General features: G+C 40.5%; 1 protein-coding gene and 1 non-coding gene across 5 annotated transcripts; both read right to left on the bottom strand.

Annotated features, from left to right (window-relative positions):
* Positions 1–638: 638 nt before the first annotated feature.
* On the bottom strand, positions 639–26,856 carry chd4b (chromodomain helicase DNA binding protein 4b). Of its 4 annotated transcripts, none has more exons than XM_042489286.1 (40): positions 26,635–26,856; positions 26,152–26,365; positions 25,593–25,720; positions 23,245–23,499; positions 23,009–23,124; positions 22,776–22,875; positions 22,461–22,671; positions 22,214–22,335; positions 21,959–22,082; positions 20,900–21,072; positions 20,281–20,526; positions 19,155–19,358; positions 18,794–19,005; positions 17,654–17,785; positions 17,474–17,573; positions 17,067–17,258; positions 15,695–15,895; positions 14,951–15,088; positions 14,721–14,842; positions 14,459–14,632; positions 13,566–13,707; positions 13,177–13,426; positions 12,947–13,071; positions 12,763–12,855; positions 12,507–12,648; positions 11,714–11,883; positions 11,438–11,627; positions 10,291–10,377; positions 9,272–9,363; positions 9,027–9,160; positions 8,151–8,295; positions 7,895–8,051; positions 6,724–6,809; positions 6,382–6,634; positions 6,246–6,302; positions 5,046–5,216; positions 4,828–4,936; positions 3,977–4,109; positions 3,683–3,878; positions 639–1,903 (listed from the first exon to the last, which is right to left on the bottom strand). In XM_042489286.1, the coding sequence occupies exons 2-40, from the start codon at positions 26,213–26,215 to the stop codon at positions 1,701–1,703; spliced, it is 5,949 nt and encodes a 1,982-aa protein (XP_042345220.1). In that variant the 5' UTR covers positions 26,216–26,365; positions 26,635–26,856; the 3' UTR covers positions 639–1,700. The 4 variants fall into 4 exon arrangements, with proteins under 4 accessions (XP_042345220.1, XP_042345222.1, XP_042345221.1 ...); XM_042489288.1 differs by having other exon boundaries at positions 11,450–11,627; XM_042489287.1 differs by having other exon boundaries at positions 25,593–25,717.
* Positions 16,858–17,001, bottom strand: LOC121946391. Its single transcript, XR_006106015.1, has one exon.
* Positions 26,857–27,962: the final 1,106 nt, after the last annotated feature.

The following is a 27,962-nucleotide window of genomic DNA, read 5'->3' as shown; positions in this document are numbered from 1 at the left end:
TTTTCACTCTAATCAGACCCGACATTATTATCACCTTCACATTCCCCTTAAACCCGTCTAAGTTTAATTTTTGTAAAATATTTAGGACCTATAATATGAAATTATGTTATCAGCTCCTTGTTTGCCCCTTTAAATATTTTAAAATAGAAAAATAAAAAAATAATAAAATAAAAATTAAAAAATATTTTTAGATAATCTTAGAACTAGTATTTAGGTGATGTAGTCTTAGCTGTCACTTAATTTGTTTTATTTTATATTTATTTAGGCTCATATTACTTTCATCTTTATGTGACTTTTTCTTGAAGAATAATGACTTTATGATATGTTAAAACTGTATTCAGTTTTAGCTGTTGTTGTTTTTTTACCTGTGATAAGCCTTTAAAGATCTAGCATGTAAGGTTTAGGGAGACAGATAGGCAGAAATATGATATAATAAGTACAGTTTCTTTAGTTTGTAATTTCGGTGCCTGAGAATGAGCCATTTATATCGACATAGGGAGTGAGTCCTCGTCCATGGAGTCCATCATGTGCATCGCCAGCCCAGAACAGACTATCCAAACTAAGCCATTTGTGTTTCCTGCATCGGCCGCTGTAGTTAGGAGCCCCTCCACGACAAGCTAAACAGCGTCGGAAAAACATTTAACATTAAACTGCTTTATTCAGTGCTTTTAAATCACCTGTTGAAATTAACTGCCGACTTTTTATTGTAGTTCATAAAAACAAACAGCAATGATAAAACCAACAAGGTGGTAACCATTATAATAATATTCAATAATGTAAAACAACATAACAATATACAGTAAGAAATTAAATTAACTTAAGATTGCCTTCATTCTCAAAACCATCCAATGTACCTAAAAGCTGTGGAGCTATTGCATGTCCGAATTACGGGAGAGTTTCCAGGGAGCAAATCTGTGGTGCAGTCGGGAATGTCGAGGTGCTGGTTGGGACATGAGCACAGAGAGCAGATCCTGGATCGGTGGCGGGTCAGGACGCAGGGGGAGGTAACAGATCTGACGGACTGATAGAAAAGTGACAGTAACGCTCTCTCAACGTCGGGAGCATTCTGCAGTAGAGGTGCACATTAATATGCCCTGTTTTATACACACACACATACAGGAAACACACACACCCTCTCTACACACACACACACACACACATACAGGTGAGGACATTAGAGTCGACGACTTTTTTAAAAAAAAGGTTTCACAATTTTCTAAAGGTGAAAATGAATTCTTCAATAATCCAAAAATTACTACAAAGCACCAGTATACTCCGAGCATGCTGCTTTTTCTCCAGTCTAGCTTCTTCGTCTTCATGTTACATATAGTTACATACACACGTTTGACCCTGCTGGAAAGACAGAACAGGACAGGTCAGTGGAGCTGCCCGCAGTTCAGTCGTGACGACAGTGTTCAGGTTACAGGAGTTAAAATCTGAATCCCAGCGGAGGAGAAAGACTCGTTTCCATTCGCTCCCATCCTACAGCCGCCATTCCAGTCTTCTCTAAACAAAGTCCAGCAGCTGTTATCAGTGGCTGATGCTCCTCTGAGTCTGGAGATGGGTTGTGGGTGCAGAACGAGGAGGACTAACCTGACTGTGCTGTACATGGTGGTTGAGGGGGAGGACGTCTGCTACATGGCGGTGAGGTGAGGGCGACTAGCCTCAGTCAGTGTGAGTGACGTGTGCGAGGTGATGGGTCAGCGCTGCACCTGCATCTGCTGCGAGGTCTGTGACTGGTTCTGAGCGGTGACCTCGGGGCCCCGGCTGGCCAATCGGCTGAGGATGTTCCTCTCAGACATTTGGAGCCGCACGGCAACAGGCGGTATCCTAGCAATGGTGGCCGGGAGACGGGTGACGTCTGCCTTCATGTCGCTCAGCAGTTCCTCAAGCTGTTTGAGAACTGGATAAAACACGGAAATGAGCGTTGAGCGCCGCCGTGGTAATCTACATGAGGACTATTTTAGTTTTTTTTAGTCAGTTTTGTGTCTGGTAAAATTCAAGGAATAAAAATCACCATATTTTAGTGTTAAGCTGCATTTAGATCGGATTTTGGCAGGCAAAATGTACTAAATAAAGCAGAAGGGGTCAGGATGTAGCGTCTGTAGAGCTGCAATCATATACTCTGGAAACTACTGTGGCTAGCAGCCTAAAAACAGCAGTCCACTAAGTTGCAAAGTTACTGGTTTTTTGTTTTGTTTGTTTGTTTATTTTGTTTTTGTGCGCATGTTCCCTTAAGAACATTCTGTGCCCGAAATCTGAGGGTTCTGCAGGTCCATGAACGCAGTGCATATATATATACATATACATATATATATGTATGTATGTGTGTGTGTGTGTGTGTGTTTGTGTGTGTATATTTTTATTTTTTTTATTTTTTTTTTTTTTAATGCATTATAGTTTAATCATTTTATTTTTACCTGTATTGGGTATTTTTGATTTACATGATTCTTGAAAATCTAAAAAAATATTCATTGATTAACAGAAAATAATGAACAGATTAATCAATGATGAAAATTATCATTAGATGCAGCCCTGAAAACTGCAAACCTTTGTATTTTGCAAACATCTCTTCAACCTGAGAGGTGGATGACTGAGTGGTTGTAATGGTTATTTCCTGGAGAGGTTATGAAATGCTGTCCTTGTTCCAACATAGAAACTGCCCACAGCGTTGCACCTGACATTTGTTGCTGGTCACGTTAGCAGCTACATTTGGAGCCCAGAAATTTAAATATTTGCATTTACACAATACCTCCCTTTTACTGGCTCCTGATATTATCACAGTGTCGATCAACACTTCTCTCTCTCACACACAAACACGAGCGTCTCTTGCTCAGAGGCTCATTACATGAGTGAAAAATGTTTCCAGAGACACAACAGATAGTTGTGATGCAGCTACAGTAATATTATTGTGAGATGACATTATATTTTAGAAAAGTATCCTGCCAAGATCAGAACGTAGGATGAACTTTTGTATATGATCAATTAGTGATGGCAAATGTGCTTTTTTTCATAGTAATGTCCTAACTGATGATGTAACACTTGTACGCAATGCGAAGCCCAATAAACGTAACTTTTATGAATCAGTGAACTTGTTGATGACTTGTATGTCACAACTTAAATGTTTAGCTGGCTGAAGCAATAAGCTACATGTGATGTCATTTGGTATAATAGCAAAATAACGGACAGCACCTCACTGTGCAGTGGGGCTGCAAACAAAAATTCTTTTCATTACTGATTAATTTACAAACTATTTTCTCAATCAATCATTTTGTCAATAAATCTAAAAAAAAAATTTGAAAGGAGCCTTGTGTAGAGACGTTTGTGTGTTTTATCTGACCAGCACTCCCAAAACCCAACGCTATTTAGTTTATTATCACGTAAATTCTCACATTTAAGAGGCATGAAACGAGCAATTGTCTGATTTTTTTTTTTTTTTTTTTTTTGCTTAAAAAATGACAATTATTCATCGACTTATTGACATATTGTTGCAGCTCTACTGTGCAGAACAGTTGCCCCACATTGTCCCTTTCTTTGAGTCATGAGACAAGTCTACAGAGCCTTGTGTTTGCAGTTATTAACTTAAAAAATGTACAGTCTAATTTAATCTTGCTGAAATACAAAATCCTTTTTTTCAGGTGTACGAGAGCCTTCCCTGCACCTCTCTCTTTTGGTTTTTTACCTTTATGCAGAACTGCGTTGGCCGGCTTGTTTCCCGACATGGACTCCTTGCTGAGGTGCTGGTGGGACTCTGCGAGACACTCCACCTCACTGAAGCGGGTGTTGAGGGCCATGGAGGGGTGGGCCGGGTCCTCTGTCATGTTCAAGTAAGCAGCCCTGCGCAACTGCTCCTCAATCACCAACGCCTGCTCCAGTAACTGAAGAGAAACAAAGAGAGACGACAGGCCCAGTGAGGTATGAGTCAGACAGAAACAATCACAGGGGAAACGTGCGATACTAGTGAGCGCGCTTTCACCTTGAACCTGCGGGCAAGAAACTTGTTTTTGATCTCCAGGAAGTTTCCTCTGCTCATCTCCCCTTTGAAGGGCTCATTGAGGATGGCGAACCTCACATCGTTCTGCACATCCTGCCACCGAGCGTAGCCGTGTCTAACAGAAGCTGAGGTCAAGCGTTACAACATTTTTGTCTTGTGAGGGTCATGATATCATATTCTCAAGCAGTTTTTTTGGACAATAAATACTAATCAATGTGCACAGAAAACTGTACACTTTAGGAATTGGGTAAGTTGTCTCTTCTTTTAAAAAAGGCCCCTCACTGCACGACCTGGCTGAAATACTCGGTCTGATATCCTTTGAATGATTTGATCAGCTGACCTTTACACACTTAACTCTCATAACAGAAAACTGTGAAGGAAGAAACAAACAGCTGATGATGCTGCATGGTCTCGGTGTGCGTCGTACTGGCAGCATCAAGCTTCAGCCATCTTCAAGGCAGCGATGTGATATAATGGAGCAGCTAACGACTATTTTATTATTGATTAATCTGCAGATTTCTTTCCCAAATAACTGACTGCATAGTCAGTAAAATATAAAAAAAAAGGGTAAAATGCAACAATCACAACTTCCTAAAACTCAAGATGTTCCCATTAATTTTTTCATCCTGCCAAGCCAGCATTATGAAAAAAAAAACAAAGATATCAAACATTAAATTATCGTGGACTCAGAGAAAAAAAAAAAAAAAAATTTAAGAAGTTTGAAGCAGTTGCAGCAACTTTTACTGATAAATTTTCATATGATTGACTAATAAGATGAACTAAGACAGCAGTCACATGTAAGAATTTAATGAACTGTCCTTTTTAAAGGATACTGTATGATGCCAGCCAGCAGCCAGTAGTCATGGCGACGGTGCCAAATCTCAAAGGTCTTTTTGGTGACGGTGGCCGCCCGCTCTTCATTCTGCCACAGAGAGTGGAGCTCTGGGAACAAGGACAGAAAGGTCAACAGACCGAAACCAAAGAGGGAAGAGAGAGATAAAGTGTGTGTGCACACGTGAGTGAGTGAGTGAGTGTGTGTGCGTGTGTCCACCTGTGAATCCTCCGTCAGCGATGTTGAACATGAACCTCTGCTTGGTGGCTTTCTTCTTTTCCTCGCTGATGTTAACCGCTGGCGCAGCTGTTGCTCCTTCTTTGGCGTTTTCTCCATTCTGCAGTTTTCCAGAATCCTCTGTTTTCACAGCGTCCTTCTCCTCTTTTTGTTCTGTGAGAAAACAACAGAAACTCGTCAGAAACAAAGTCTGAAATCCAAGATACCCTCTCATTATCCAGACCAGGACTGGGCGATTGGATAAACTGATCAGTTATCGGTAATTGGCAGAGTACATTGTCAGTTGATTTTTGTATCTAACTCTGTGAATTAAGGGTTTATTTCCACCAAACCAGAGTGGTTGATTCCTTGAGTGCGGAAAGACTATTGTCTATTGTACTATTATTACACTATTGTCTCCTCCTTTTTCCTTTCTCTCCCCTTGATAACCCCACATTTATTGTTGTAATTAATCACTTGTATTTGTTTATATATTTATTTTTGTTTCGGTTTGTTTGAGTCTAGTTCCCATGCTTGTCCTGTGTTTTGTTCGTCTTCACGTTGTTGGTAATTTGTTGTGTGCTTAAGTTTCCATGTTGCCTACTTGTAGAAATGACAATTTATAAATAATTAGATAAATACAAATAAAAATACAAATAAATATCAGCAGTGGTCTGTGGTATATTAAGGGCGCTGGGTCACTGCAACTACAATTTAGACTTTAATCTAAAACATTTTTGAAGTGTATTTAACGATGAGTTAACGAGGCAATTAACGAGTGCATTTGTGTTCTGGGGGATGGGGGGGGGTGGTTCATATGTTTTTTTTTGTTTGTTTTTTTATGTTTTTAACTTGTAAAGCACTTTGTGCTACATTAAATGTATGAAAAGTGCTCTATAAATAAAGTTTGATTTGATTGGATTTGAAAAGAGAGAAACCTGAATTCAGTAGGTGTATGTTTGCAATCACTGGTTTTTAGGCTGATGACGGCCAGTTAGAAAAAGTTAACATTACCAAACCAGCACATAAGTTAAATTCAGCTATGATGGCACTGTGAAAAATTCATTAATATATATACATTCAGACATTTGGTTAAATGTTATATAGTTATCAAAGATGTCTCCATCAAAAGTTAACAATGAAATTAACCTTAATTGCCAAGTGTGTGAGTGTGTGTGTGTGTGTGTGTGTGTGTTTTAGTACCTTTCTTCTCCTCTGTTTGTGGACTTGTGTCCATCTTCTCATCTTTTCCCTCCTCAGCTGAAACAAGAGAAGCAAAAGTGAGAATGACAGAAAAAGGAAATAAGGAAACGACAGAACAGTTAATCACCTGCCTCACCTTTAGACTTGTCCTCTTCTGAATCCGTCTTGCTCTCCGATCCCTCACCTTTGACCTCAGTGTCCTTCTCCGCCTCCGAAGTCTTGTCCCTATCTTCTTTGTCCTTACTCACGTCTTCACCCTCCTTCTCCTTGCCCTCATCTCCATTTCCTGTCTCCTTGTTTTTCTCTTCCTTCCCTGCAGTGGAGTCTACGTCGTCTTCTTTCTTTTCGAGGAGGGGGGATTTTTCAGACTCGTCTGGGATTTCAATAATCTAAGGGAGACGCAGCCAGTTTAATGTTGCTGCTCAAAACATGACCTGTGCTGAAAACAAAAGAAGCTAAAAGTGGATATAAAATATACCTCTGGATCATCTGCCTTCTTGGCTCCTTTGCCATCCTCTCCCTCCTTCTTCATGTCTTCCTTGTCGTCTGATTTCGACAAATCCTCTGAAAAGAAAAACAATGCACACGTCAACAAGTATTTAAAGAAAGCTAAAGCTGTCTCAGCAACAAAACTACATTTCACATTTCTATATCACATTGAATGAGCGAAAAAGTGGCCAGTCACTACTTCTTTCATGATTTTGGAGCTTGAGGAAAGACTGAATGATATTTTTTAGTGCGACAAGAAGAAAAAATAATTGACCTTTCGCTCAAACGCCACCAGCCAATCACATTTCGTGCAGCTACATATGCACTCAAACATCCTGCAGACCTCCATAGAAAAGCATCAGAAATTTCAATTAAAGATGTGCATAGGGTTAATGCAACACTAATACAAGGTTTCCTGAGGCTGGAGACTTGAAGTAATTTATCCGTCCCCTAAACTCAAATAAACAGAGCAAACAGTCTCCTTTGGATTAAGTTGTGTGCTAAATGTAAAGACGATAAACAAACAAGTATGTCTACATTTGTTATAAGGCAACAATTTTTGTGTCAAAGTGACAGGTATGTATAACGTCATACATTATGACTGCAGCATTGTGTTTAATGTCACTTTGCAGCAAACATCGCTACGTAAAGTTAGTTTAAGTTAGCTGATAGCAGCTAACGTTATGGCCAACTTTGTAACGTCACCACACGACTGCATAGCGACCCTTTTAATGGGTTTTGTGTGAAATAAGAAGCTTCTGTCCCCAAGAGTTCTGTTTAGCATGTTTGGATATGTCTTTGACACTGACAGCCGTCATTGTTCGTTCAGGAAGCGCTCCGATTGTTTGACCATGTGAGCTAAGGGGGCGGGGCTTTGTGACAGGTCAATTGTTCTAACAGCTTTCAGGGTTATTTCAGCGTTATGACTGTGTTAAAGCATGTGGTGATGAGGTTAGGGCTAAGAGGAAATATAAATGCTTGTCATTTTGTTAAAGGACCCTCATAAAGACAGTTTTACTGCATACAGTTTCTGTTTCTGTAATGGTTCTCACTGCAGAACCACAGTATGTTCATCATGAAGCTGAACATCTGCAGCACATTGTAAGAGATCATACCTAATTTAACATGGAGTGTGTGTGTGTTTGTGTGTGCGTGTGTACCCGGGATAGGTGTGTTGGGCTGTGTGTCTGCAGGGGTCCCAGTAGAAGGAGTCTTTGGGTCTTCACCAGCAGCCAAAGCTGCAGCCCTTTTGTTCTCCTCCAGCTCTGCCATCCAGGGCATCGACCACTGACCGTTCACGTGCTCAAATTCTTGCACCTGTTCATCAACAAGTGAGTCATCATTCAATCAATGATTAAATACTCAAATTATCTGCACAGATCTTCTAGTGTTTCTTTTAGAACTGGTGATCATTACCTTCTTCCTTATGAGTGACATCACACCGATGCGGGTGAGGACGTGTTGCCTTGACAGACCCTCACGCGGGACGCCGTCTGCAAAGGTCTCAGCTCCATCAGCCCCCGGCTCACAAAGGTGACGCATGAACAGAGACACGTAGGCCCTGTGAACATGAGTGAAGAAGGAGGTGGAGCAACGTCACCGTGCAGACACTTGAAAAATGTCAAACTCACAGAAATGCACAAAGAAAACAGACTTCACGTGAAACAAAGTGATAAATATTCCAGATTCAGCAAAGTAAACTGTAACACTCTTTAGGGCTGCGTATTGTTTGAGATGTTTGGATTATATTGCCAATATAATACCTGAGATTTGGTCTTTATACCAAAATAATATCACTATGTAAACTTTTTAAAATTTTATTTTAAAGTCTTTTTATTTTTAAGTCATTGTGTTCAAGCATTAAATGTCAGACGTTAAAAAAATATTTTCCTAAAAAAATATATAAAAAAAAATAAAATTATAAAATGGATCAGGAATAATTGAAAATCAAGTCCACAAGATTACAAATGTGAGCTGGCATGCGATGCTAATTTTCTGTGCTTGTCAGTTACAGTTACAGTCAGTTACAGACACATTTTGGAGCTTTGAGCTTTTGCCAACAGTTTAAGGATCCAATGGAGTTATGCAGTTCAGTCATAAGCTCTTTTTAATACTTTTCATTGCTTAAATGTTAGTGAAACCCATATCCAGACCAATAGACTGTCCAATAGCATATATTAAAATATTAATATAATTATAAGATGATGATTAAGATACAAGGTTTTTCTTGCCCTGACAGTTATAATAATGAGGTACAATATTCAGTGTTACCGAGGAGCAGAAAAGACTCACTTGAATTCTTTCTCAGACTTCCCTCGGAGGTCCCTGACCAGCCACTGGTTGGTAAAAGCGTCCTGGGGAGGCATCCCATAACGCATCACTGCATTCAGGAAAGCCTTCCTCTGCCGTGCATTGAAGCCCAAAACCTGGCGGGTAAAAACAAGGTGTTTAAACCTTTAAAAACATTAGGAAGTGCTTCAAAAGGCATTTATGATGGTTTCTCTTTTTGTGCTGATGTTTCATCTGCAGGAATTCACCTCGATGTTGCCGCCGACTCTGGCCAACAGCGGAGGCAGAGGTTTGTCCCGATCGTTCCTCAGCCCTTTGCGGTTTGGTCTGCGGGCGTTGGCTAAAATGAAATGAACACAGTCCGTTTATCTGAGATTCATTCCAGTCACAGTTTCGCAGAGGCCATGACGTCAGAAATCAAACTGAATTTTGATGTTATCATCACGTGTGCTCTTAACGACCTGAAGTTGCTCCACTGCTGAGGCTCTCCCTCCTCTCAAACTCTCCGCACTCTCACATTAAATGATTGTTTTTAAAGCTTTCAGAACATTTACAACTGAAAGCGGTGTTGCGTTATACTTCATTTAATGAAACTGAAGTAAAACAGACATAATTTAATTAAAAAATCAAAATAAAATCAAAATATACATCTTTCTACGCACAAAAAAGAACTGCCAAATAGATAACTTTCATATCAACACACAGGAAACAATCTGATCTGAAAGAAGTGCCTTTTGAAACAAATCCTGTTCTGTGCATTTCAAAACAACTTCAACACCAACAATCTCTGTAAAGTGCATGTAGACAGTTCAGCTGGCCGAGAAACCACTGATTTTAATTTCCATGGCCTGTTTCTTTGCTTTTCACCTTCTCTTTTCTTCCTTTCTCTTTCTCTTTCTGCACTGTCTTTTCTCTGTACGCTCAAAGTAGACGATGCAGCAGCAACGGCCCTTTTGCGACATGTTGTACAAGTTGTCAATGAGGATATCACAGCTGTCGTCTGAATCTGCGCACACATCTGTAGAGGCGGTTTGAAGAATGTTAGTCGGTTCGAACGGGAGGGTCGACCTCCGTGTCTCAAACATAACTGGGACCAAAACGTAAACTCAAGTAATAACTTCAAACAACTTAAATGAACAACTTCTATATAACTACATAAATACTGAATGGCATTCACAGTACTGTCTTACCACCAAAGCTCGCTCGCACACACACTCACACACACACCTCTTTTCTTACAGGCACTGATCTGAACAGTGAGCCTTACCTTCGGTCCGTTCATCAAAGTCCTCGTCGCCCTCTTCCGAGGCCACCGAGTAATCTGACTGGTTATCGGACTGATCCTCCTGCCAGTCTAAAAGGGAGCACAGACAAAATTGTTCAGGACGGACAAAATAAACTTGCGTAACCCAACGGAGCTGCAGTCCCACTGAGTTACTGTCGACCAGGCTTTTAGCCAGGAGAGGGAGCTAATGCTTCACAGTTTCTATAAAACCATTTTTTGGTTCATATCTTTTCATTATTTGTTGTATTTAATAGCTCACCAGCCAGCTGCGGCTGCCCTTGTAATTCTGTATTCGCTTTGCTTAAATAAGTCTGTATCAAACGGACTAAATGGGGATGTAAAATCTTGCTATTCAGCCTGGTTTTGGAGTTAAGAAAGATTTGAAGACATTATTGTACTGTACTGTATTTTTTTCTGTTTAAATCTTTAATGAATGTCTTTTGTAATCTCTCTTATCTATTTTATTAATATTTTATTTATCTGTTTTTATCTAGTTTTAGTCTAGCCTTTTAGTCTTCTAACTATGTAATATAATATTATTATCACTATTATTATTATTATAAGCTCTAGTATTATAGCTTGTAGTATTATATGTATATTATTGTATTTTTGTCATCATTTTTTAAATACATTTTTATCTATTTTTTGTCTAGTTTTAATCAAACTATTTTCTAATAATAGTAATTATTATTATTATTACATTATTACATTCTTATTATTATTAGCTTGTATTATAGCTTCTGGTATTATATGTATTTTACTATAATTTATCATTTTTAAAAAATCCATGTTTATCTAGTTCTTTGGTCTAGTTATTTAACAATTTTGTTTTATTGCCTCAAATGCATTGGTCCCAAATTTCAAAAAGTTTTTTGTGTTTTGTTGTTTTTACAATCCACACTTGTTCTTTCATATTATCTGCCTGATCAGAAAAAAAGAAAAATATCAATTTCTAAATAACACGCAACTACAACGCTTCTACAGTATATCCAGGCTTATAATACTGATAACATTAAACTTCATGCTTTACACTCACTGGATCTTCCACTGTTACACCACAGACTCCACCAACAGCATTGCACAGCACGCACACACACAAAAAGAGGTTGCATTATATATTGTTCTGTACCCTGTCTTATACCTCGGTCCTCCTGGGAGCCGTCATTGTAGTTGACTGGCTTTCGGGTTCTTTTGCCTTTGCCCAGATTTCGGGCGAGGTCTTCTTGCTGCTGCTCGTAGTGGTGACGGAGCAGCTTCTCCCAGTAGTCGGGATCTACACTTTCCTCCTGCTTGATCACCTCCCTTTCAACCTCCTCCTCCTGAAAGGAGAACAGTAATTAATTGACATGAAAATGGGCATTTTGGGGGTGAAGTGTTTCTTTCAGTTATATATTTGCGCTCATACCTCATCGTCCTCATCTTTGACAACATACTGGGCCACTTTAAAGGAGCTGAGGTATTCGTTCATGCTCTGGAGTTCAGTGTCATCTGTGGCGTCCTGGTTCCTGTCAAGCAAACGCTCAATAGCCTGATCATCGTAGTGGATCACACTGCTGTCGTCCTCCTTGTTGTCTCCTGAAGGGCAAAATAAGCCAAAATAAAAAAACATATACTGTTACTTTTTTGTCATTTTAGTTAGTTCTCGTCGCCCAGATGTATTTTTGACTGTTCATGTATGGTTTCATTTAGTTATTTGATGCTGAAAAGGGATTTTAACGTTATGAATGAAATTGCCAGTGCAAGACGGCAGCGGCCAAATCAGCCATATTTTGGCTTCCTTTCTGTACTGTGGGGGGAAGTGAAGACTTTAGCCTGGTGGCTGTCTGCAGGTGAGGAAATTCAGGCTGTTGTTTTTTAAGTACCCTTCTGCCATCTAGTGGCTCTTCATTTTATTCCCAGTTGACTGATAAAATAAGGGATTGTTATTTATCCCATTTTAAATAAATTATTTTAATTTGACCATATGGCCTTGGTGTGGAGCGTTCCAAAGAAATTTATTACACGACACCATGTAACCTATCTTTTCAAAAAAGTCAGAGCATTAAACCACAAATAATTTGAGCTTTCCAAATTATGACTCGATAGACATAAAATGGTATAGAAATAAATTGAATCTTGATCTCAAAAAATCGAAGGCAAACCAAATTATGTATTTGGGGAATCGTGACACCCCTGTCAGTGGGTTAAAGTCGACTCACCCTCTCCGATTTCATCCTTAAACAACTCTTCAGTTCCAAACTTGAGGATGTCATCGAGCTCCTGTTTGGACATGGATCCTGTCTTGGAGCCGAGACCGGGTCGCACCACCAGATGAGTCAGCATCATCTTCTTCTTTGCCACCTGGTTGATGGAGGTAGGTGGAGAACAGACAAGTGATGAGCAGGTGATCGCAGAAACCTGACATAGTCGATAAGATGTATGAGTGATGTTTTTGTTGTGTTTCTTTTCACAGACCTGCGTGATCCTCTCCTCCACAGAGGCTTTGGTGACGAAGCGATAAATCATCACTTTCCTGTTTTGGCCAATACGGTGAGCTCTGCTAAACGCCTACAAAGTACACACGCACGAAATAAATGGCATAATCATCCAAACACACAAACACGCTGACATGGATTTGACGTTAACACCGTTTGCATACCTGGATGTCATTGTGGGGGTTCCAGTCGGAGTCGTAAATGATGACGGTGTCAGCGGAGGCGAGATTAATGCCCAAACCGCCAGCTCTGGTAGAGAGGAGGAAAGCAAATTGGGGTGCGCCAGGAGCTGTGTGGATAAAAAAACAGCAACAGAAACACGGAGAGAAAGAAAATTAGAACACTGATAGCAAACAATAGCAGCTTTTTTTAGGCGTCAATATATATGGCTCACCATTAAAGCGGTCGATGGCCTCCTGTCTCAAATTGCCGGTGACTCCTCCATCAATTCTCTCATATTTGTACCCTTCGTTCTCCAGGAAGTCCTCCAGCAGGTCCAGCATTTTGGTCATCTGGGAGAAGACCAGAACCCTGTGGCCTCCTTCCTTCAGCTTCCTCATCATCTTCTGCAGCAGCGACAGTTTTCCTGAAGACTTGACCAGAGCGTTACCCTCATACATGCCGTTTGGAAGTTTTGGCGCCTCCTACAATTAGAAAGAGAAATTTGGATGAACTGACAGCATTTAATTTGTTTCAATACGACACAATGTGCACCCCCAGAAATGAAGTCCAGAAATAAAGTGTTTGTTCTCATATTGTTGTGTGAAAAGATTTAGATCTTACCGTAGCAGCTGCAGGAAAGAGGTAGGGGTGATTGCAGCACTTTTTCAGGTCCATCACCACGTTGAGCAGAGAGACTTGGTTTCCTCCTCCTCGAGTGTTCAGGGCCTCAAAGTTACGTGTTAGGATGAACTTGTAGTATTTCCTTAGTTACAACAAAGAAAAAAAGTAGAAAAAATGCGAGGAGACGTCAGAGATTAGGCAAAGCGAAACATACTATACACCTGTTCAGAAGTCAGAATTGCTACATATCTTCTCTGAATTTTTCTAAAAATACTGTCTAAAAACAAACACATTTTTGAAAACAGAAATTTCCCCCTCTGCTAAAAAAAGAAATCATGTCCATAAACCCTCCTATTAAACATATTTCTGTTCACACTAGGTCGCAAAAACAACCCCAAACACATGCTGGCATTAGCTGTCTATTGCAGTCTCCACTCTTTGAAAAGGCAGTGAAGTGTTCAGGTGAAAGTTACCTTTTTCAAATCTTTTTCATCTACATCACTGTTGGTATCAGTTAGATTTAACAATAGAGGAGCTGACTTAAAGATACCAGTGATGCTCTGGACAAACAAACTCTTTAAATCCTCATCAACAACAATCAAGCTCTCGAAATTGTCCTCCCATCTAGTGGTTCGACAAAACAGTTTTTTCTGGTGTGCTCATTACACAAAGTGACAATGGGCAAATCCTAATTGAGGACATGACGTTATTGTTTCTCCGTTTTGCATGTCTATACGAATAAAAATTAACTGGAGTTTTGTAAATCTGCATCTTGGAGTACGTATTAAAAAATCTGTTTAAGTGACATAAAACTCAGTTCGGACGAGAGGCCAACACAAAGAGGAAAATATCTGTTTTCAGAGAGTATCTGCAGATCTGGGACAGGAACTTACTTCTGCATGGGGCTCAGCTCCACTCTGACAATGAGCTCGGTCTTTGAGGGCATGTGTTTGAAAACATCAGCCTTCAGCCTCCTGAGCATGTGTGGTCCCAGCATGTCATGGAGCTTCTTGATCTGGTCCTCTTTGGCAATGTCTGCAAACTCCTCCAGGAACCCTTCCAGGTTGCTGCAGAGAAAAAGAAAATACATAAATATGGGGTGGGTTTCTTCATTGTAACTGCAATACATGCTGATATTCTGTGGTGGCGACTGACTTGAATCTCTCTGGAGTCAGGAAGTTCAGCAGGTGGAAGAGCTCCTCCAGGTTGTTCTGAAGAGGAGTGCCGGTTAGCAGCAGCTTGTGTTGCAGCGGGTAGTTGTTCAACACGCGGAAGAACTACGAGAAGAAGACGAAACATAATATTTTGGGGATTGATGAAACTGATTTTTCAAAATTTTTAGAATCATTTAGAACAAACACTTCTCCAAAGTATTGCGTCATTACTTTGGACTGGTTGTTTTTCAGCCTGTGAGCCTCGTCCACAACCAGACAGGCCCATTCAATGGAGCCCAGCACAGCCTGGTCAATGGTGATCAGCTCATAAGACGTCAGCAGGACGTGAAACTTGACTGTTGAGTCTTTCTGTAAAGCACAGAGAGAGACAGAGAGGTATATTACATTTATACACAGCAGACATACCACACACAAGCACACACAAGCACACACAAAACAAAATATCCTTTCTCTTTTTTATTTATGTATCTATTTTTTTTATCCAGTTGCTGTTGATTTGAATATAATTATTTACTTTTTTTCTTGTATTTATTTATATCATCATTTAATTGTATCTGAGGCTTTGGCAATATTGTTTTACAAACATTCATGCCAATAAAGCTAATTGAATTGAATTGAATTGAATTGAATTTAGACCGAGGCAATGGTTAAGCTGCCAAACAGGCAAATAAACAGAATGCAAAAATACAATTATTAAGACTGAAAGTAAATGTTTCCAGTGATAATATACTGCAGTTCCACAAACAAAATCTGAAGTTTGAATGCACATGCACATGCACACACACACACACACACACACACACACACACACACACACACACACACACAAACACACACGCCTCTTTTCGTAACGGCACTGAACAAAACAGTTCCATCAATATTCAACTATTAAAGATCTTCATATTTTTATTTCGTATCATAACTGCTGCCCTTTTTTTCCACTTTCTTTCTTACCTTCATTTTGGAGGCCTTCTTGCCGCCTCGGATGGCGTTTCCCTCAAAGGAGAACTCGTTCTCTCTGATGACCGCCCTGCTGTCTTTGTCCCCTACGTAGGTCACCACGTACATGTCAGGGGCCCACATCTCAAACTCTCTCTCCCAGTTGATGATGGTGGACAGTGGAGCACTAACCAGGAAGGGACCTTTGGAGTGACCCTGTAGAAGGAAGACAACATTAACATGTAAGCATTTTTATAGATTTATTATTACATGGCTGCATTTATATATCATTTTTATCCAAAGCCAGGGCCTCACAATACTTTTTTCTAAATGCATGCAACTTTCAAATTACATGCAACACTTTTTGTAGTGTTTTTTACTCCACTATTTGATATATTTGTCCTTCCCTCTTGGCACTTCCAACACGCATGAATTGACCAAAAGAAACCCAACATTAACTGCTGCAACATTTTATTTTTTTATGATGGTTCAAAAATGAGAAAAAAAATCAGTGTCATGACGTAATTAGATGATTTCTTTTTAATTTTCCCAAAAACTGTACAGTAAATAACTTTTTTTAATGTTATATGGTCAGAATCCGCATCATCCTGAACAAGATTACATTAAAATTTCAGCATTTCCGACGTGTTATAATACCATTTGAGCTGACATTTCCTGAAGAGTAATGTACAGTGAAGCTATTTCAAATATTATATGGTCAGAGGAACATTTTGTGCAGAAATCCATTATGCTTCTCAGCAAACCTTATATGAAATGTATTTTATCATAATAGGACTGAGTAGATATAATGTGTCATAAATTATTGCTGTAATGTGTTTTTCTGTGTCCTTTTTGGCCGCTCCAAGTACGTAACAACAGGAATTTACACGCAGGAATTTGCACTGCGACATTATAAATTTGTGAAAATGGACGTGTGGCGTCAAAAAAATGTAAACTGTGTGAGTGTTCAGTCAAGACGAGAGTGAACAGCCATGTACAACATATTTTCTATATCAAGTTACGTGCACCGGTGCATGTAGAGCTGAGAACTATGTGCACAGCTCAAATTTTAGGTGCACTGCTATGCATATGTAAATGGTATTTTGAGCCCTGACAGCATTTTACAGTTTGCCTCATTCTCAGATATGCCATAAACAGAAGATCTGCATGCAGCTGTGCTTGTCTTGCCCTGCCTTTAGGATAGAGCTCCTTACTTGGAACTCATCCCCTTTAACGGACAGAGTTACTGTGTGTCACATGTCTGAAACCCCGCCCACTACAACTGAATGACAGCGGAGGGCAGACTGGACAAATCATGACAGGATGACACCCACAAAAAAAAATGTTTGAGATTCTTTAAAGACAGTCACTTGTATTGTTTTTTTACCTCCTTGTATAAAGAGTAGAGGAAGACAGCAGTCTGCACAGTCTTTCCTAAACCCATCTCATCAGCCAGGATTGTGTCTGTGGCCTGAGCCCAAGAAAACCTCAGCCAGTTCAGCCCCTCCAGCTGGTAGGGATGCAGAGTGCCTCCTGTGCTGTCCAGGTAGTCGGGCTGCCGATCAAACTTGATGGTGGGCTGGAAGGAAGAAACCAAGAATATCAATTCCACACCTGATTCAAGCTATCTTTATTCTGCCAAGGGAATACACTTCACAGCGATGCTTCATTTTATCATTAATAATTTATTAGTCCATGAGGAAAAAAAGATATATGTATAGCAGGATCGGTTTCACATTAACGACTGTGTTTGGGAAAAAAGTTTTCTTTGGTTCAAATTTTCATAATACATACATCTACAACTGGATTAGCAGGTGGACGCTCTGCCTTTTTGACTTTGACCGTCTTCTTCAGCTTCTTCACAGGTCTGCCCTCCTCACCCATCATCAGCTCTCTTAAAGAAGATGAAAACAGATTTTTAACTGGATTTACCATGAGATGAGAATTATCCGATATCTAAAAATCTCTGCATACCTGTGGTTCCAGTAAGTCTGTTTGTAGGTGTCAAACTCTGGGATGTCCATGTCTTCACTCTCCCAGGTCGCCTGATCATAAGGCAGATCTCTCCATTTGATCAAGTAATGCACGTTGTTCTTTTTATCAACACTAACATGACAAAAAAACAACACACACAAGAAAGATGGCGTTAGGATAAAGCACTATCATCTTACATTTTGTCCTGACACGATGAATTCTCTTTGTCAACATTATATTCTTACTAATTATTCTTATAGCATTAAATTATATGGCAATTCTATGCTTTTTGCGATCCACAGACTGAATCACTGGGACACTTCCAGGTGAACAACTGCCAGTTGGTTTGAATTGCGGAGATATGTGAAATCTTTCTGTTGTCAATTTTAGCCGTAACTGTAATGTTTTAAGATAAAGTTTGAAGATTTAACATGGTAGTTCAACCTCACTGATGTTATTGCTGTGCCTATTTTATGTACTATGTTGCTTTGCTGTCATTTTTAATAGAGCAAAACTACCAACATGGAAGCTCTGCATATATTGTTGTGGACGGGGGCCGCAAGTAAACATATTTTAACCAGCTAAAAAAAAAAAAAATCAATATCGGTTTAAGTGTACACCATATTTGGCATATTTCCAAACACCTTATATACTAACTGTTCCACATTTTCAGAGTAAATTAAATTTACTGAATGCTTCCTTCTTATATTTGTACTAGATTGAACTGTGTATTTCATATAGGGCTGCAACTAACGATTATTTTCATTGTCAATTAATCTGATTATTATTTTCTCGATTAATTGATTTTTTTTTTTTTTTGGTCTACAAAGTCTATAAAATGTCAGAAAAACATGAAAAAGATTGATCAGAGTTTCTGGAATCTCAAAACAACATCCTGAAATGTCTTGTTTTGTTTACAGCCCAAAGTTATTCCATTAATTGTCATAGAGAAGTAATAAAAACCAGAAAACAGTCACATTTCAGAGGCTGAAATCAGACAATTTTGACCTTCTTTAAAAAAACAATTCTTTAAACAGATTATAACTGCTTATCAAATTAGTCGCAGACTAATTTAGTAGTTGACAACTAACTGATTAATTGTTGCAGCTCTAATATCATATAAGGTTGTCTGTGCCCTACCTGTGGTTGAGGATGCGATGAATCATCAGCCACTCCATCTTAACGCCATAGCGGCAAAACTCCTCCTCCATGTGGATAAAAAGAGGATCCTTGTTCTTCCTCTTGGTGCTTTTGTTTTCATCGCCCTCGCCTCCAAAGTCCACAGGAGGCGGTTCGTCCATGTCAGTCTTTCTCTGGTAGTTACGGAACATCACTTGGCAGTTCAGCTCCAACTGGGGACGAGCAACAGGGAACAGGGTAGAAAGAGGGACCCTGAGGTTTGTGTGTGTGTGCGTGTGTGTGTTGTGCATTTATGAAATAAATGTGCAAAAAAATCCACACTCTAAACTTTAGGTGCATGAGGTTTCACAGTGTGTGGTACCTGTAGCTCCAGCACCCAGGAGCAGTGCCAGTAGGACATGTTGCACCATTTGACAAAGAACTCCCTCTCCCTGCGGCCTGCCAGCGGCGGGGGATCAGGAGCATCAGCAGGAAGGTCAGCAGGCCGAGGGACGGGCGTGGGGGCGGGCGGCTCGCCCCACTTCCATGTTAAAACCTTCTGGACTTTGCCCTTCATCTGTGGACACTGTTGAGAGGACAGGAGAGAAACTCATTTACAATAGGACGCTTGTTAGTTGCAGTGGTGGAATGTAACTGAGTACATTTACCCAAGTTCTGTATGTATTAAATAAAGGTGAATCAAAGGTACTTGTACTTTACCAGAGTATTTTCTTTTCATGATGCTTTATACTTCTACTCCACTACATTTTAGTGAAAGATTGTACTTTTTATTTTACCACAATTATCTAACACGTTTAGTTACTTAAAAAAATATGATTTTTGCAAGAATATGAGGTGTTTATAAAATATTTCTAGAAGTGTTTAGAATAGTTTAGATAGAATGGAATATTTTTCTTTAATAATTAAAAAAAAGTTTTATAATTTTGAATTTGTTTGGAAGTTTTTTCTCTTTTTAAAACATATAATTTTGAGGTTTTGGGGGGGTTTTTTTCTTTTTTAGAGTTTTGAGGTTTGGGATTGGTTTTTTAAGTTGTTTTCTTTTTTAATATTTTGAGTTTTTAGTGGTGTTTTTTTTTCAAATATTTTTAATCATTTTGAGCTTTTTAGACACATTTTTTAAAGATGTTTAATAATTGCATAGTTTCACTTTTAATACTTTAATACATTTTCCTGATTATACTTAATTAATTTTTACTAAAGTACCATTTGCAATACAGGACTTTTATTTGTAACAGAGTATTTTCACAGTTGTGGCATTAGTACTTTTACTTAAGTAAAGGATCTGAATGACAGAAACAATTTGACACTAATCAAGGGAATTCAATTTTTAAAAACATTTAAATTTTCAAGACATGAAAAATCTGTGTAACAGAAGCTGACATGGTTTATCCACTGTAGGCGTGCACAAGATGGAATCTGCATCTGCGTGCACGCTCAAGTGAGCACATGCACGCGCACACTCACAGGCACCGGTGCGCAGCACTCACCTTGCAGCGGGGGCAGATCCACTCTCCATTGGGGATTTCGGGGAGAGGAGGGTTGAGGCAGTGGATGTGGTAGGAGGAGGGGCAGGTGTCACAGCAAAGCAGCTCCCCTCCATCCTTGCACACCCGGCAGAACTCAATGTGGTGGTCGTCTTCTTCCTCCACCCCTTCGTCCCTCCTGTCTTCCTCATCCTCCCCTTCGGCCTCAGAGAGATCGTCCCTGGCCTCCCACTGGATCCCCTCCTTCTCCTGTTGGCAGACAGGGAGGTGGTGTGAGTGTGCGAGGGGGAGGAGGGGGGCAGACAGGCAGGGAAGGTATGCGGAACGGAGTGAAAGGAAAAAAAGGGAGGGGTGTGGGGTGATTTTCAAGAGGGGTGGAGGTGTTTTACTGGAAAGTTGCACTGACAGGAGCCTGTTGGGAAATTGACTTTGTTAATGGTGATTAAAAATGTTATTGTGTTCTCCATTTCTCTTTGTCCTTTGCTGCCCCCCCTCCCTCCATGTTACAACAACAATACTTCACAGACAGGTGTCATTTTCTGTCGTACTCCGGGAATCACACTCAGTGTTTTGTAATGAAGGACCTAACAGCCGTCTCTGCACAGCGCTGACGGGTACTCACGCAGTGTGGGCAGCTCCACTTGCCCTCGGGGGCCTTCTCCATGTCAGGGTCCAGACAGACCATGTGATAAGCTCTGGGACAGGTGTCACACAAAATGATCTCTCCTCCCTGCTGGCACACCTCACAGTAGTCCTGATGGTCTGTCTCGTAGCCATCGCCATCCTCCGTCTCCACTAAGAGAGGACATCCACAGGAAATCAGCAGGAAAAAATGGAACCAGGACACATTATGCCGAACAAACACTAGAAGACTTTGAAAAGACTGAAGTCAGACACATGTGGAGACAATGTGAGTTTCTAGTCACACACAATACGATTTCACGAAGACGGGGGACCTTGCAGGGTCATTATTTGCAAGACGACAGTTATTTCCCACCATGCTCCTGGAGCAAAATATTACACAGTTTCTTCTGAATCCTCAAAAACACAAAACTCTAGAAACTCAAGATAAAAAGCACATGTTGACAGTACTTTTGTGAAATTGTAATCAATATAAGCAATAATGAGAAACTGTATTTGCACAAAAACTGTGCATTTTGGATTTTTTTGCCTCATCTCACTACCAGCCTCTGTTTGTGAAAGGAGACCGTGGGAATGAGAGGCGACCTGTTTCAACCGATATTTGTTCAAGTTCTTGTATTTTCCCAGAGTTCCCTACATGTTTACAAGTTTACTGAATGCTGTTTGGTGTTGGAGAACCTACAGCTATCGGTTGTTGACAATGTTCACACTGAACTTCAGTTTTTGCAAAGACTAAGACTAAAAACACGTTTGATTTTGTCAGAGCTTCAAGATGAGAAAAAGAAAAGCTTGAGACAGCGAGTTTTATGACCACCTTACACCAAAGAATCTAGTTCACGGGAGCGAACACCATAGTAAAACTTTGAAAATGAAATTGCTTGAAAATTCATGGCATAAGGCCATCATAAACAGTTAAGGCTTTGGTCTTATTCAATAAAACAAACCTCCTACATTAAGATGTTCTTAAATCTTTGTCCCACACTGATGCACAGATAACAGAACTGATATTTTTTTATTTTAATAATATTTCAATGCTAACCTTTCTTCTTTTTCTTTGCACTCTTGGGTTTCTTCTTAGGACGGCTGCTGCGGTTGGAGCCATCTGACACAGGGAAACTTCCATCATCAAAGTCGCTGTCAACATCAGGGTCGTCTTCATCACTCTGACAGAGAAACAGTGAGAACAAGAAAAATAACTGTTATGTTGTATGTCAATAATATCAATAATCCTTTAATTCTCAAGTGCAAAGATTATACTGTACAACCAAAACACAGGGAGGCAAAAATGTCTTACAGATGAGCGTTTCCTTTTGCTATTGAGACCCCCCAGTTTGATCTTGAGCGGAGCCACCTTCTTAGGTTTGGGCTTGGGCGGAGGCTTAGGGGTTGACTTTGACTTCTTGCGAGCGTTGGGACCTGAAAAAACACAGACATTTAAGTTTAATCAAGAAAACTGTATAATCAAAAAGACAAATCTCAAAGAGTTCATGAATTAAAAAACACCTTTATCCCTGTTACGCCCCATATGTATCCTACATTACCTTTGCCCTCTTTGGTCTTGGCCTTGCGGAGCGGCGGTGCAGGGGCTGCTGGGGGTGTGGCAGGTGTCGGGGCAGCGGCGGGGGCAGTAGCAGGTGTGGGTGAGGAGGCAGCAGTGGTTTCTGCCCCTCCGTCTGTCCCTGCCACCACCATGTTCTCCACAGCTGCAGCCACGTTGGCAGCTGCGAGGGCTGCGTTGGCAGTGGCACAACCCTACAGGGTGACACAGCACCGAGTGAGAAAACTGCTCTCTACTGTCAAACGCACAGGAGGACAGCGATATACGATTAATCACAAACCACAGTAGTTCAGGGTACCTTTAGAGGGTTGTTGGTGCTGAATTCTCTCCACTTAGCCATCATTAGAGTCATCATCTTGGACACAGCAATTTTGGGGTTCTTAGCTGCAATTAAAGGCCTGAGGACATAAAATTTACAAGAAATATGGTGATTGTTTACATTTTAATAAACACATATCTCACTAAATGAGGTGGAGGCAAAAAATTAATGTACTGTTAATGTTAATGTTAATATAAAAGGGGTGTCTTCACCTGACAAACTGGCTGAAGGCCTTGTAGTTTGTGAGGGAGCTGTAGTCTTCCTGAGTAAAGACGTGGTCAATGTCTTTCATGCCCCAGGCCTCCAGCAGCTGGGTGGAGCTTTTAGGCTGAGTCAGGAGGAGAGGGGTCAAAAAACAACAGCCGGGGAGGTTAGTCTGTCACTCTAGCCGAGGGATTTAATTATCCACTCTGCAGCTTGTTGCAGCTGAGTTTAAATGAATCCGTACCTGGCAATCATCGTCATCGTCGTCATCGTCTTCTGGTTCTGGATCTTTGCGTTTGCTCTTGGAGCTGGATGAGCCTCCTTTCTCTGCTGCCGCACCTCCTTTCTTCTTATCTTTGGCCGAGCTGGAGCGTTTCTTCTTTTTCTTCCCAGGGGCATAATCACTTCCTTCACTCTCTGACCGCACACCTCCCTCTTCTGCATCCCTCTCTGCCGCTTCTACTCCGATCAGGTGCTCTGGGGAGCTGACTGGCAACTCCTGCAAAACATAGAGCCACTACGTAAATCACACAGACAGTGGCACTATTTTTTTTATATATCGCGTTAAATTTAAATTAGTGTTGTCCATCTTATTTGATTTCTTGTGATAATTATGTCACTATATTTTGATGGGGACTTTCGCATGGAAAGCCACACTGCTCTGCACTGTTGTCCATGGAGCTACATTAGTGCATGGTTCATCATTCATTTTTTAGGTATAATTGAAGCAAACAGTCACGAAATCTACTGGTCAGTTGGCAGAAAATTACTTGATGACTATGTTAATATTCAATTAAGGTTTTAATAGTTGTTGAAGCAAATATATGAAATATTTTAATGTCATTTAAGACAACAAACACTGAAAATTTTACAATTTCACACTTAAAACCAAAGAAGTTTGGGGTTTTTTATTTAAAAAATGTCTCATAACGATGAATTTAACAGCAGAATAGTTGAGGATTTATTTTCTGTTGATTGACAAAATGACAAATCATTGCTGCTCTATATCATACCAGTGTAAACTGACTATCTTTGGGTTTTGGACTATCAGACAAAGCACGCAGTTTGAATATTTCATCTTGGTCACCGTAAAATTACACTGGACATTATTTACTATTTGCATGTATTTTATGATTAAAACCATTAGTTGATAAATTCAGGAAAGAATCTGTAGATTAATTAATAACAAAACAGGATAAATGCAGCCCAAATTTTGGGAAAGTGGCTTATTCATCCTATTTCAACCAGACCCCTTTATATTAATTAAATCATACATCAACAGAGATCACATTAAGATGTTTGTGCATGTCTATGCAGATCTGGGGATCCTAAACTGAGACAACAGTCACTTTTAATTAATGTAAGATGCACTCCAGATGTGAATCCACGTGGCGTCTTGACAGCATTGACAGGGCTCCCTGAGTCAGAGCCTCAAAAGTGTAATTCAGATTTTTTTGAAGCGGGGTCAAATAAGGCACCTTTTCATTCTTTCCACTCCGTTTGGGTGACATAAATGAATCTTATACAACCCCACTTGATCGTTTTTCAACTTGATATTTGATGAGTGAGTGAAACATTGCATACTGTCCTCATTGTACAGTAAAATATACTAAGTTGCATCATACTGTTATTGTTTCCCTATATTAAAATGCATTCAAAACTACATTTTGCAAATGTCTTCTACTCTCAGGCTGCACAAGTGATATATCTTGCTAAAAACATATGTTTTAACCAATGCAGCACCTTTAGCAATAATAATAATGATTAGGGGTCGACAGATTATCGTCCTCGCTGATGATGATCAGGGCCGATATTTGGTATTTTGCTGATTATCTGTATCAGTGTTTTATCTATGATCACCGATAAAATCAGTTAATGAAAAACACTCAACAAACACCAGGGAGGGCAGTCTGCAATAAATGCAAGGAAAGTGTCAGCCTGGGAGGAACTTTTATTTATAAAACCTCAGGGAGCTATTTTTATTCATTCATTTTTTGTTTAAATTTTCACTGAACTTCAAAAAAAGAAGTTGCTGGGAACTTGCTGTATACGGTGTTGAAAGTTTCAGTTTTGTTAAAGGCATTTGAACAAAGTTTTGTTTTGGAGTTTATGTTCCAAATTCTAAATTTCGACAGAAATATTCTCATTTTTACTTTATATCGTATAGCATATCGGTTCCAAATATCGGTTGTTGATCTCATTAAATACTACTTATCGGTATTGGTATCATGAAAAACCAATATCAGTCTACCCCTAATAATAATAATAATAATAATAATAATAATGATAACAAACCTCTACTTTAGTAAAGAAAATGACTATGGCAGGTGTGTTTTAATAAAAACGAGCAGATTCCACTGCTTAAATGCAGTATTTCTACACTGTTAAGCAGGAAAACCTCAATATCCGCAAAGTTTGTGATGAATGACAAGTTGTTTCTCCATGCAAAATAGAATTGGGGTTTAAAATTCAATCAAGCTGCTTCATTTTAGGGATTTAGTGAAGTAAGGTAATATTTAACAATTGGCACAAGTGGTGTATAGAGAGAGTTAAGACAACACAAGGGTTAAATGAAAAGTGCATGAGGCTGACCTCTCTGATGGGTCTCTGCCTCTTGCTGCTCCTGCTCTCTCGGCTGCTCTTCTTGGCTTTCTTCTTCTTCTTGGACTTGGGTACCTCCTCTACGTCAGAGACAGCATCCTCCGGCTCGTCCTCACCTGCTGCGGGTGACATGCTGTCATTAATGAGGAGGAGGAGGAGTAGACACGCGGACGGTAGCTCGTGCTGCAGGCCAGAGGGGAGAGCAGAGCAGACACGCGCACTGGCACGACTTGGCACACGCTCGTGCACGCACATACACACACGCGCGCGCTGTGAATGCCATAACAGAACAGGTTGAAACTTGTCTGTTTCTCTGGCTCTGAAACTTTGACACTTGACGACCGCACTCGAGCACACACGCGGGGGGGCTCACGGGACGAGACGTGCCAAAAAATACAAGATAAAACTATAAACAGTTGCCTGACAAGTTAGCTAACTAGTGTGTTATGGCGGGTGACGGACTGGCTAGCTTCGAGCTAACGTTAGCTTCGGCGAGCTCAAGTCACAAAGAGAGATGGACCTCCTTCAGAGGAATAAAAAACGAGCTTACCGTGAAGAAGTGAGTGCTCGTCCGCGGCTCCAAAGTCTTCCCTCTCATCCTCGCTGCCCGACATTTTCGCAGCGTTTTAATTTTATGTCTTGCTGGTCGGATTAATCCCTCCTAAACCTTGCTCCTCGGTCGGCGAGGGAGGAGGGAAAATGACGTGGGACTGTTGGAGAATGGACCGGGGGTGTCCAGGAAGGGAGGGGGGCGGTGGTGGGTGCTGAAAATAAATAAATAAATAAACAAATGGCATTGGCTGGTGGCTAATCCTTCCTCATTTTTTTGTTATTTAAACAGTATCTAATTGAGCACCTGCAAACAAGTTGGATAAGTAGATTATGCATGATTTGACATTATCTGTCATTGATTTGCAGGTATTTTTCAACACAGGAGTGAATGAAGTTATGTGTGGCATCCATCATTATTCCAGTCGAGTTAAAACAACACATGATATAAAAGTTTAAGCTCTGCAACACATTGGAAACTTACTGTAGTGTGTGTAGTCCCGGGTCGAGGTGCTCTCTCTCTCTCTCTCTGTCTCTCTCGGTGCAAGAATGAAGTCTGTTTGTGTTGCTGTCATTTAGTGCTCATTCATTATCAGATCAATGATCGGCGAAATTAAAAACAAAAACAAAAACAAAATGAACCGTCAATGACCCAGAACACGTTGCTCCGTCACCCTCTTCTCTCTCCCCCAACCTTACAGGCAGAGCTTAGCTAACATCCTCACAAACACACAAAGGGGGCAGACATCCCATAATAATCCCCCCCTCCCACACTCACACAGGACTCTGCATAGTTACCTCGCAACGGACAGACCATAATACTCAGCCTGCCCCCACCCCCCTCCACCACGCGCGCGCGCACGCACAAGCCTACTAGACATGCATGCACCAGGCTCATTGCATGCACACTCCTTCCCCTTTCCACTCCCAGCCCCCTTAGCAACCTCGTTGTCATGGCGACACCCCCCCTCCCCTGTGCTCCTAGACAGACCATAATATTCCAGCAGTAGCAGCATACATCCCATAATATACAACTCCTAAAAAGACAAGAAAGAGGGGAAAAAAACAGTCACATGGTCTCCAGGGGAGCTCAAGTCCACTGGTGACAGACCATAATAGTCACCGAGCATCCACCTGGGAGTGAGCAGGACTATGCCAAGAAGTCAAAGAGCCGTCAGTTTTGTTCCTGTGATCCAAACGCAGGTACGGTGCTGCGTGCAGGTCACACAGGCCTGCGGCTGAGGCTGGAGAACTGGATGTGTGTCAAATACTTTGATGATGCAGCTCAGCATCCCTGACGCAGGCTGAGGCCTCCTGTCACTGCGTTTACTGACAGACCGCAACACATCTGTCTCACCGACCAAGAAGACTGTGATCTGACTGTCTGTGTGTGGTCAAGTTCTTCAAGTGCAACACAGGCCAACAGGTGTGCAAGTCCACCAGAGTAACGCACATAACGCACATCTGTTTCAGTCTGATGTGGTGGCATGCAGGTCAAACTGAGTAAAGTGATTCATAAAACATATCACTTGAGCTGCTGCACATCAGAGACACCTCAAAATAGTAAACATGTGTCAAAAGTAAGCTTTTTTTTAAATGGTACTAGAGTTGCCAAGATGTGACATGCGAGAGGCACCATATCAACCACAGATGGCAATTACAGCCTATTATACAAAAGAAAAAATGTCAAATAAATTAACTCAAACATCCATTACAAGGCTGCTCCAGCTGCACATTTTTCTTGGTGCTGCAGCATTGTTTAGCTTTATGCTGCTTACTTTGTAAAATCTTTTGAAATTGAATATCTGAATT

The sequence above is a fragment of the Plectropomus leopardus genome, chromosome 7 (genome assembly GCF_008729295.1).
Source record: "Plectropomus leopardus isolate mb chromosome 7, YSFRI_Pleo_2.0, whole genome shotgun sequence".
In the NCBI taxonomy this organism is placed as follows: Eukaryota; Metazoa; Chordata; class Actinopteri; order Perciformes; family Serranidae; genus Plectropomus; species Plectropomus leopardus.
The sequence above is the reverse complement of the archived record's forward strand: the minus strand, read 5'-3'. Positions and strand labels throughout refer to the sequence as shown.

Bases quoted from the DNA above. Each gene is read 5' to 3' on its own strand.
- chd4b (XM_042489286.1), bottom strand. From the start codon at position 26,215: ATGTCGGGCAGCGAGGATGAGAGGGAAGACTTTGGAGCCGCGGACGAG. The intron at 12,649-12,762 runs GTCTGTGAAAAG...TCCATCAACCAG, and splicing joins TGGAGGAGAGGATCACGCAG to GTGGCAAAGAAGAAGATGAT. The intron at 9,161-9,271 runs GTGAATTCCTGC...TTTACCCGCCAG, and splicing joins GAGTCGGCGGCAACATCGAG to GTTTTGGGCTTCAATGCACG.